Here is a 12,156-nt window from a genome sequence, read left to right as displayed (position 1 = left end):
AGCTAAGGAAACATCAAAAACTCTAGAACTCAATTTTTATCACATATTATTTAACAGAAAGTCTTCTGACTCTTTTAAAGGAAGAGAATAGTAGCATTAATGAAGCGACGAAGACATCATATCATTTCTTAGAAGTAAGGATTTTTGTGGGGTTTTTTTTTTTTTTAAGTTTTTTAAAGTTTGCTAGAAGCTGAAGAATTCATTTTGTTCCACACGAAAGGAGTAATGCTGATCTTATCTGCAAGCTTTTCTTAGAATTATGTTATGAATCACAGCCACTTCGAAGCCAGCTCTTAATTTCCCAACTACTTCTATACAGGATCAAGGTGATGAACATGTCGCAGATGGGAGAGACGCTGGGGTTGGGGGTGGGTGTTTTTTCCTGTTTGTTTTTAAAATTGTCCTCTATCCAACTGTAACCGCTTACATTCTTTGCATTTGTTATACATGTTAAGTTCTTATAAGGTGCCTCTGCTGTAGATGACAACTTCTTGTAAGTAATACACTCACATCATCAACAATAACATTGGACACGCAGGAACAGCATTCACTGGTTACAAAAGCCAAGTGTTAAGAAGTTTGGAAACATGAGAATCCCAGCTGCCCCTGTGTCACGGTCATTGCTACTACACTAGGCTCTGGGCACCAAAAGACTCCCAGAGCCTTGTCCTGCCAAAATCGGTCTCCACCACCCGCCCATTTGTCATGGGGAGTTCCTTGTTCCAGGTCACTCCCCTTCTTCTCCACCCTCATCAAACTTTTGAACTCTCTGCATTCTAGTTAATGCCTCTCTTCACACCGGGCGTGCACCGCCAGAGTTTAGCATTAACAGGATGAGATCAACTCCCGTGCCAGCCATTTGTTAAACCATGCACCACTTCTTACTTGGCTGATACGGAGACATCTGCCTTTTACCACATCCTTGTTTGATGGTGTTCCTGCCCAGGAATAAAGGATTCACAAAAGTGCAACATAAAATTCAACCAGTTTCAAGGAGACTAAAATTAACAGAATCTTCCTGAAATAAATTCAGCCCGATTTTAGCTACTCAGCATGAAAAATTTCAGTGTTAGCAGGCTGCTTAACAGCAACTGAAAATACAATCTTACAATGGGAAGCGCCAACTATAGTTGGTATTAAGAGCTCCAACTTGATATTTCAAGTTCAACCATAGTTATAAATTCAACTGACAGCAAAAAAAAAAGCAAAGATGTTCAGACAAAGCAATTGAAAATTGTGTTCAAACTGCATGGAGTAGAAGCAACTGCAGGAACCAGTGCTCCTACTCACCATGCTGCTGAAGCACGGATGTAACGTTCAAAAGGGTCTGGCTGATCAGGGACAATTTTTTGTTTAATTGACTGCTACTCCATCACAATGACACAGAGTGGGTGTAGAACAAGTCCATCTCTAGTCTTGAACCGCACTAGGAAGAACTGTTTAAATGTGCAGAGTAAAGTTTCTAAATGTCAATAAACTTATAAAAATTATAAAGCTTTTGAATGGGTCCAAAGTACTACTCGGAGTAGATTAAGTTACATTATGCTGATACACAGGAAATAGCTGACTTATTCTACAGGATGAACAATTCACCAGAGGAAAGGAACTTTCAGGCAAAATGATAAATATTGTAATGAGGAAATCCGAGGCACATATTCACAATGCCACATTCAGATTTCACAAATGAACAGAAATTTCTTCATGATCTCTTGGCCACAGAAGCAAGTGAGATATAGATAAATGTAAATATATAGTATCTCCCCAGGCAGAGCAACTGCTTGCTGTTAGGGAGGGGAACCAAAGACTTGATTGTCTATCCTTGTAGACAGAACTACAGAAATTTTAAGATCCTTTTACCACCTCCTTGTGAGACAGGTATTGGGAGAGCATTATGAATTGCAGGAATAGCTTAAGGAAAGCAGAGAAAACTACACAAGTATTTTATTTTATGACAAGCCAGACACGAGATACTTACTACTGAAAATTACTTTAAGTCAATTTTTCCTTAAAGGCCTCATCTTTCTCTGTTGCAGATGAAAGCAGAAACCAACAACATTTTGAAATATCCTTCAACCCAATTCTTAAGTAGAAATCGCAAGTATAAAAGATTTTCACAAAAGAGATGCAATGTAACATGACATGACAACGTCAGGATAAATCTTGGCCACTCCTGCATAAGTACAACCACAGGGATTTAAACCCTTTTAACTTTTTGACAAAAAGCACACATCCAGCTATTTAAGGCAAACTGGAATTATTGCATGGCATCTTGAACTTACAGAAAGCATTTGCTTCTGTAAGAACATAGGAGTTTTTCCCCTGTGCAGCAGCATTAATTAGCTTGAACATAGGTCAACAGCAGTTTTTCCCCCTTCCACACAACCATACTTGACCAACAGTTTATTATAATAATGTGTGATATATACATTTGAAGATTCTGTTCACCAACACCTTGTGCTTTACCAAACATCCAGAGTTGCTGTTAGATATGTAGAAATGCCACATATATGACCCATTTGAAATTATGAAAGATGGCACTTAAAATTTCACAGTTGTTCACAGGCTTAAATTACCATGAACCTTCTGGAACAGCAGTACAAAACAGTTTTGAACTTCCTACTAGAATCCTCTAAATAAAAGTCCTAGAGAATTTCCACTTTAACATGCATTATAGCCTTTCTTTAAATTTTGGTCAACTACTGTGTCATACACTGCAGGCTTAAAGAAGCCAGTCATTTTTCATCTCATAATTAGTAATTCTGAGCAAGTGCTCTCCAGCATACGGCAGGGCCAAGTCCTTTATGTCCATTTAAATGGAGTACTTAACACCACATATTTTGTGTCTCTTAAAATATATATATTAATATTAGCATGAGGAAGAGAAACACTTTGTGTCTTCAGATTTTCACACTGAAAATACAATCATTACTACTTGGCTAAAGGCAATACTGTAATCAGCAGCATGAAACACAGGAGAGAGATTCCTGTATGTTTTAGTACAGGAACACACATTTGTTTTCTGCTTCTGCTATAAAGTGACACAAAACCTGGTGTTCTTCCAGTCCTTTCACATCTCTGTGTCAGCTCTGCTCCTCCGGCCTGCTCTTGAACACTTCTGCTCCACTCTGTCCTGTTTCAACTTTACAAATGAGTCCTTTTGCCTCCCAGTCACACCTGCCTACACCAGCTCCACCTTTATAAAGCTTCTGTATCACATCTGATATCACTTTTTACAAATTAAGACAGAAGTATGGACTTTGTTGCTAAACAAAAAAAAAAAGGAGATACCTTAATATTACTACACCTAGGCACAATGCTCATTTACTCCTGCATAGAGTCTTCTATACAGAGCTATAAACCACTATTTTAATAAATCCCCAAGGGAAAATAGTGGATGAGAGCTTTCCTCTTAAAAGAAATATTTATACACATTATAAAATAATCATTTTGGAAAAGTAAAAGGTGAAAAATTTATGTTAAGATTTGAATTGAAGAATTACTTGTAGTAAGGACACCTAAATACTTGGCACAGTTAATGCTATGAATTTCTAATCCCAGGCAGTTAAGCATTAATGTAATTCTATGCATTTTATCCAGACATGTTTAGTTCTTTTACATACATTTAAGGATTATTTTTTTTTAACCAGTCATGTTTATAAGTTCTCTAACCCAGAGAAGATCTTTCTTCCTCCACTAAGAATAAAAGAGGATTCATTTTAGTACATTTACATGTTTTCCATGAAAAAAAAAAAAGACTGCAGAAGGTAGTAAACTATCTTCTACTAAAATGAAACAGCAAACTTTTCTTCAGTACACTCCATTCAGTGTCTTTACGTGCTACGATACACATAAAGCAGCAGTTTGACCATATGCTGTTTTACAAGTGCACAGCCTGGTCTTTCTTTGTATTATAAAGAAATCACCAAGTTGGCTCAAGGTTTCAGAAAATGCCTCTAGTATTACTGATGCAGATTCTCACCTTCAATTAAATACAAGCACAATTGCATCTATAATTGGACTTATATATGTATCTATATATAAAATCCAAATCAAATAGTTACGTATGCTAAAATAAGTCTCATTAGAGATATAATTAGTTATGACTCCACTTAACTCCATCAGTAATATTAAAATCTGGGTCAAGGCAGAATGAAAATTAGTGTATGTCACTTGTTCAAAACTATTTCATGTGATCAGCCAGGATACGCTCCCAATCCCACAAAGAGCCCGCTGTTCTGCAAACACCTGGCTGACTTAAGCAACCACTCACATACACAAAAGCCAACCCACAACAGTCCTCCTCTACACCCAGTTAAAAAGAAAAAGGGGGATGAGAGGAAAAAGGTGATTTTAACTTGGACATATTCCTCAGCCCACCCCATCTGACAGCACAAGATGGAACAGAGGGATGTGTGCACCTTGAAAAATGGTGCTGCAGGTGGGAAAGCTTTACTGTGGCATTGTCACTAATGTTTGCAGCAAGATGGCATCACACATGTTAATTTAAGCATGAGTGGTAGAATCTGGGTACATGCATTTACTGAGACCTGTAAATTACATCATCTGTACATGCTCTGCATATGTGAAACAATTTGAATGAATTCACTACAGAAAGGACACACTAAACCACTTTACACTGATAATACCAAAGCAATGTTTGGAGTGACTCTCCCTTTCTGCAAGAAAGCAATCCTTGTAAGTTGTATTACTTACCAGCCAAGAGTCATTCCAGAAAATTAACAACAGGATATAGCCATATAAACTCACATGCTGCTACTTTTTCTTTCAGAATTTTGAAAATGTGAATAACACTTCATCTAAGCAACATCTTTTACTCACTTTTGTAAGTATCAGCCCACCTAGTCTAATTTGCTTGAGCAGCAGCAAAAAAAAAAAACCAAAAAAAAAACCACAACTCTTTTAGAGGTTTTGAAGTAGGAAAAAAGTAATTGCCAAGAATCTGCAAGATGCTACAATACAGCTGATAGTGCAACACAAGTATAGAAGAGACGAGCTGAACCTGAATCACCTCAAATGCATAGTCTCAGAAAGCCCAAAGCAGAACTATTTTTTCTGTGGATTTAAACTCAAGAGAAACAATGTCCATGGGCAGAAAGTCAAAAGATAGTGGCTCTAAATCTCAGCTTTACCTGGTTTATCCTTTTTATGATCTTGAGCATGTCTGTTCTCGATTCTGTATCAGTCTCCCACTTAAACTCAGATAATAATGCTTAGCCAATTTTGTCTTGAGCTTTGTTATCTGCAGACGAAGATTTCTTTAAAGTTACAAGCATTCTTATCTATGCTTTCATAGAAAGTATTTAAAGTTTAAGTAGCAAGAAAAAGTCAATAGCTTGTTTCCTTAAATATGCTATTTATTGCCAAATGTCCCTCAAGATTTTGATCCTCTTTCCCAAATAGGAAACATGCCCTGCTAATAGCAGACACAAACAGTAGCTGCTTTTACATGCACTAACATTATTGAGATTGATCTTTAGCACTCATCAGAAGTCACTGAAATGATCTCAGACATTGCACGTGTCATGAGCATTTACATTTTATTTATTAAAGCATGCACGTAACAGCCTGCGTAGTAACATACTCGTGCCATTAAGCCAAGTCATCTCATTACTGTGATGAGAGGAGGGAAGAAAAGTTATCCAGCTTTTCAAAACACCCACAAGGAAAGGTCTGGCCCAATGGTGAGACGTCATTTTAAGGAAGATGGCAAACCAAGGACACACTTCAAAGGCCACGAGATAGAACAGAACAAAACATTAAAAGCTGTCTTCTTATAGGGATCAACTCATTCACCTTAAGGACACAAAGACAAAATGTCTTCATCTGGAGCCTGATCAGTGTGATTAAAAACCAAAAAAGAAAATAGAAAATAACTTATCACCACAAGCTGAGTCACTCAGCTAGGTTCAGCTATGCTAACAAACAGGACAGCTTAAACTCTTTAAATGTAGCTGAAAAGTACAATTCTAAATATTACTTGCTATTTTTCCACTCCTAGGATATCTATTTTGGTTTTTTTTTTGCTGCCAACAGCTTTATTTTTTTAAACATTAACATTAGGAATGCCTGCAGATTTCCCATACATTTACATATGTCCCAAATGTTACCTACATACATAAATCCTCTGCTAGCTCCTCCTGACGCTTTCCCAACTCTATAGCCAAAGGTGAATACTGGGCCTTTTTGCTGTTTTAACTGGAGCTCCCGTAGAACTGTTTTCTTACTACAATTTATTCCCCGAAATCCTTTCTGATCTTTGTTTTCCTTGCCACGATACCCCATTACGTATCCTTTTAATTAATTAAGTATCCTTGAACACAGATACTTAATTTTATACCAGACGAATGAAACTTTGTCATACAAGATGATCGTGTTGAAACAAACAGTTGAGACTGCTCCATACAGCTGTTCAGTTGTTTATTACAATTCTTTGGTGCCTGTGTGTGACCCACAACTGATTTATATGTATATAAATATCTGTAACTATATACTGTACATATAAAAAGTATATATATACACACACACTTCATACTTTGATGAAAATATTGAGAGCTAAGCATCCATCAATCCCTATATGATCTGATCAGACACATGCCTATTGACTGTGTTATGACTGCACCAGTTGAATCCACCTACTATGTAATTTATTGATTCTGATTTCTTAAGTACTAGTTTTTGGTAAGTCATGTGTCATTAAGTCAAATACACCTTACATGAAGTAATCCCATTGTTCTGCTGTTGGCCAAAGCCTGTATAACTACAGGCTGCTGGTAAAATTGGCAGTTCTGCCCTCTTTTCATCTTCTCATGAGCATCCCTCTCCTTCAGTGCAAAAAAACTATTTTTTCCTTTGTAGGATTAGCTTTCAGCTCATCACACAGCTACACAGTTGCTGGACTTAACGCAAGGGAGGGCCCAGAAAAGTGAAGCCAGGGACTACAAAGCGAAAAAAGAAACAGCACTCAGATTTTACTGACCTAAAATTGCACTATGATTTGAGTCAATTATGAAACCATAGCCTTGCTACTTAAAAACATGACTGACTCTATCAGTCAATCAGTAATGCTGTTCCTACAATGAGGGTCTGCTATCCATAAACTTCACTCTTGCTTCCAACACCACCAATGAGAATTGAGGACTTAGGTTAACCACTGTTTTTTATTGTATTAATTTAACTGTTAGACTTACCAACTGCAAAAAACAGGTTTGGAGATTGCATGTTGTTTTGCAAAACTCAAGAATATTCTGGCTTCTTTTAAATACCCCGTCTTTCTCAAGAAATATTATTAGCATCACAAGAGTTTCTATGAACTGATTAAAAAAAAGTAGCACTTTCTTCCTTCAACACTATACCCTTACAGTACAGTACCACCTTTGTACTGTAAGGAACGAACAGACAGTAAAATCAGCAGGACATCAGAAGATGAGATGCTGTCCATTTTCTACAACTCAAGATCCAGTGCTTTTATTTTCCCAATTAGTAAACTCTGCCAGGAAACCTGAAAGCCTACAGTAAGGAGGAGGAAAACCAGATCTAACAGCTCTTCAGGCCTACCTCTGATTCTTTACCAACAAAACTCTTCCAGCTCATTCCAGTTTTATCCATGGGATATTTATTTCCACTTTTTACAATACAGTGTAACTGTGCTTTGCGGCTAAGTATCTAGTGAACTATTCTGTCACAAATGCTAGCTATAACACATGAACTAAATAAATTTATGCACTAACCTTTATTCAACTCAGTATATTCTCGTTCCCATGTAGTTTTGCAGACTTCAAATTTTAAGAAATATCTTTCTGCTTGTCAAAAACAGCCCTATGGACTTAATTCAGATAATTGTCATTGATACCATAAATGAAAGCAGTCAAATGTAATTGTTTTAACATTAGATAATTCACAGGTTAGGACATAAAATATTTACTGAGCAACTGAAAGCAATGGTCATCTCTCAGTTTTGAAGAATATGAGATCATGCAATTCAACACTGGGCATGGAAGAAATAGTACATTCTGTCTGAGCACACTATTTACAAATCCACAAGTTCAACACAACACAAAAAAAAAAAATCACAGTAGAAATGGAAGAAGATGACTGCACTTGCAGCTTTTGTAGGACTCAGATGTACTCAGGATAGGACTAGATAAAATGGTGGCAAAAATGTAAGAGCTGAAGGACCCTTCCTTACATTACAGCTTCCTTGGATAATGTTATTACAAGCTGCTAAGATAAATTTTGGAGAAGACTAGTGCAATTCTAGACATTCACTAACTTAAATTACATTCTCTACATTTTAATCAGAAACAAGCATTTACACCTCATACTAGAAGTGAAGTATCATCAGAAGGCATAATCTTTGGATTTTAACAATTATTCAGCGATTTTCTAGCTCAAGATTGTACAAAATGCATCGACATACATATCACTAAAGAATCAAGTGACATTTACGACAGACAACTAAACCTACAAGCAAAAGAATAACCTTTTATAAGAAACATATAACACAGATGCACTGTAAACTAAATAAAAACTTACTAGAAGTATGCCACCGCTGTGGTTTTTCCTCTGTTATGGAACCCAGACCTAAATAAACTGTTAAACACTTAGTGTAAAGGTATGCCAAACATTTCTCAGAACTTTCTTAAGGTCCTAACAAAGAATCAACTTTTTTTTTTTTTTTGCAAAATGAGGCCTAGGTTAAATATTTTATTTGGCTCCTCAAGATGGACTGAGAAGTTGGGCACTAGCTCCAGATCAGTTCTTGGACTCACATCAAACATTACCCTGTCATTTATCCAGTCAGTCAAAACAATGTTTTCCATCTAAACCTTTAATGTTTATGTCCTGAAAAACTGCTAATTGAATCCAGTTCTTGAAATCCATTTTTTAATCTATACCATCTAATTCAGAGATAATGAACAGAAAAGATAAGCATTATAAAATAATTGCAGAATTAATCCTATAAATATTCAAGCCAAAACAGAAGACTGCTAGTTTCATACAGCCAAAGAAAATTAATATTAAATAGCATTTGTCAGTTTGAGAATAAACTTTTAAAAACACTGGATATACAGATTCTTTTAATTCCAAACAGTTTTAGAATTCAAGAGCCCTCAAACTGCTTTTCCAATCAAAAAGGGTAATCAAAACCACGCAGAACACTTAAAACTATTCCTAGGCAAGAACTGACAACATGTCAGCTGAATTAATAAAGTTGAATGTTTTTCTTCAACATGTAAAGCTTCCTTACAACAAATGACCTTATGTGAAACAACTCACGATTAGCTAAAGCATAAAATACCTCAAGCCTTTTTAACTCGAAAAATAGGCCAATGTTTCACATACACTTCCAAGTAATTGAGCTGGTACTCAGCAACTGCAAGAGCCGCTAACCCTGCATTAGTCCCTAGAAAGACAATTTTGCCTGCCTCCTGTGCTCTGCGTATTCCCTTCCTAAAATATAGGATGACAAAAAAACTCAGAAACATTCCTTAAGATTGTACCTGCTCCTTTTGAGGACTGATGGAACAACTAAAACTAGAACTACTGCCTATTTCTTGCTCTCAGTCACACTCCCCATAACATATTTATATTGTCACAGACACAATTTCATTGTATGTTTAAGCCTTACTAAATATGAAACAAAATAGAACTCAAAATCCAAAGGTGAAAAAGACAACTCCCTAAGCAATGTTTTCCCTGCTTTTACATAAAGCTACAGACCATTTTCAATGTTTCAAATATAAGCAAGTCTGAGCACTCACTGCTCAGGAAAAAAAAAGTATTAAAGCACTGCAACAATAAAGCAATAACCTGAAGAGAAAGCTACAAAACACTCTGTAAAAACAAGGCAGCACTGTTTCATGGATCAGTCCCAGCTATGCTTATTTTAAGAGTTTTATTTCTAAGTGTATAGACACTCACAAATCTCCATGAAAACTAGATTACAAATTTAGTCCAAGTATTTCCAAAGTAAAACACAAGCAGATACATTTTACTTTCCCTGTAAAAATAACATACTTTGAAAAATAAGTATGAAAAACTCCTCTCTTTAATAGACATTAAACTGGAAATACTTCTCATGCACCTAATGTAAATATATCAACTCTTTTAGTATTTTTGAACACACTTGTTTTGTAAGCTGGTTAAATACACTATATGAAGAGTATTTACAGTAATTACATCTATTATTTTCAAAACGTTTACCTTCATGCATTCACACTTTAGAATATAAAATATCGTTTATCTGCTGGAGGACTTACAAAACTTTGAACTAGCTCTTTTCCTTAAAATTTGTATTTTTTTTTTAAGAAAGCTCTAGCAGAACTTACAAGATTTTTTTTTTCTAGATCTATTTGCTTGGGTTCTTATACAGAAAATACCATACTTTTAAGGATTTAAAACCAATTTATTTTCCTTTCCAGCATACAGGTGAACAGTTTTAATAATATTTTAAAATATCAGAGGTCAAGTGGTCTTCTGAAAGAGGGCAGCATAAGGCACTTTATCAAACGAACTGTGTACAATCTTAACTGAGGAAGTTTAAAAAACCAAAACAAACAAAAAAAAAACAACAAACAAAGAGATCAAAACAAAGAGTGTGACAGTTTCTTTCGAGTTTACACTGAGAAGACGAAGCGAAAAAAACCAAAGTGGGGGTTGCTGAGAAAGAGGAGAAGGTGCCCAGTGCCTGAAGCCAACCCCGGCCGGCTCCCCCGGGCCTGGAGACCCCCGGAGGGCTGCCGGGGGCCCGGGCCAGGCCAGGCCGAGCCGAGCCGGGCCGGGCGGCACCCCCGCCCCGGAGCCCGCAAAGGGATGTTGTTCCGGAGGCGCGGACCCCGCGGCGGGGCAGGGAGGCGAGGGAAGAGCTCACCGTCTCCTTCCCTCCTTCCCCCTCGCTCTCCTCCCGAGGCCTGAGGGAGCCCCAGGTTCAACCTCAAAGACACCACGGAGGGAGCCCGCTCCCGCCCCTCCAGCCGGGCTCTCCTCGCCCCGCTCTCCCCCGGGCTTCGCGCTCCCCGAGACCCCGCTGCTGTTCGCTTCCTCCGTCCCTTCCTTCCCTTCCCTCCCCGCTGCCCGGCCGGCGCCCGACCAGCCCCGCCGCCGGAGGGAGGCCCCGCCGCAGCCCGCCCGCTCAGCCTCACCTGTCAGTCGCAGCTTGACGGGCCCGTTCCGCCGGGCCCCTTGGTTGGACATGTCCCCGGCGCTCCGCGGGCTCGGCGCTGCCTTGCCCGGGGCTCCCCCTGCCTCTGGGTCCGGGAAGGGAGACGGGGGGGGAGGGGAGGCGCTAATGGAGTCGGGCTGGGCGCTCAGGGCAGCGGCGGCCGCCGGAGGAGGAGGAGGAGGAGGAGGAGGAGAAGAAGCCCGGATGTGCCCAGCGTCGCCATGAGCAGGGCCGGGGCCGAGGAGGAGGCGGAGGAGAGGCGGCCGCCTTCCCCGCTTCCCTTCCCTCCGCTTCCCCGCCCCCTCGCCCGGGCGGCGAGCACAACAAAGCCGGGGACGGAGCCGTACGGCGGTCGGACAGACGGCCGCCCGCCTCCCCTCCTTTTCCCTCCCCTGGCCCGGCCCGGCCTGCCCCCGGGGGAGCCCGCCCCGCCTCGGGTCTGCCCGGGAATGCTGAGGGGGGGAACCGCATCAGGTGGCGTCAATGCCTGGGGTCCTGCTCAGGAGAGCTGGGGGGTCGGGAAGGACGGAGGTGGGATTGCCATGGCTGAGAGGAGGGGAGCGGGAGACGGGAAGAAAGGCGGCAGTGAAGTTGTGGATTAGCACAGGAGAATCAAAGGTACAAATGGGAAAAGACCATATGGGTGAGAACTCGAAGGCAGGCAGAAGTGTGTGTAGTCACACTCAGGAGTGCTGCTGATCCAGGGTGGCATTTCCATGGATAGGGTGTGACAGGCCGGCCATGGAAACTGCTAAACTTTGGACTGATTTGCTGCTTATCTGCACTTTGTAGGAATCGGCAGCCCAGTTCTGCGAACTGCCATTCTCAGTAATAAAAAAAAAACTAAAATGCCTTGCATCCATGCCATGTGGCCTAATTTAACACCCATCCCAGAGGAAAGGTGACTGTTCCCAGAGTTTACCCAGCACTGCCACACGCATGAGGGGAGCCCCACGCTGCAGCTTTTGGCAGGG

At 39.8% G+C, this 12,156-nt stretch overlaps 1 protein-coding gene across 2 annotated transcripts in view; it reads right to left on the bottom strand.

The window, feature by feature from the left end:
- SMURF2 (SMAD specific E3 ubiquitin protein ligase 2) overlaps positions 1-11,772 on the bottom strand; it is a 67,042-nt gene extending 55,270 nt beyond the window's left edge. For both annotated transcript variants that reach the window (XR_015260575.1, XM_086762589.1), the window contains exon 1: positions 11,163-11,772. Coding sequence is in view for 1 of the 2 variants with exons in the window: in XM_086762589.1 (XP_086618715.1) it covers positions 11,163-11,214 (52 nt within the window). In the remaining variant the exon portion in view is untranslated. The remainder of the gene's footprint in view (positions 1-11,162) is intronic.
- Between the last annotated feature and the right edge of the window lie 384 nt (positions 11,773-12,156).

This window comes from Chlamydotis macqueenii, chromosome 18 (genome assembly GCF_036417535.1).
Source record: "Chlamydotis macqueenii isolate bChlMac1 chromosome 18, bChlMac1.mat, whole genome shotgun sequence".
In the NCBI taxonomy this organism is placed as follows: Eukaryota; Metazoa; Chordata; class Aves; order Otidiformes; family Otididae; genus Chlamydotis; species Chlamydotis macqueenii.
The sequence above is the reverse complement of the archived record's forward strand: the minus strand, read 5'-3'. Positions and strand labels throughout refer to the sequence as shown.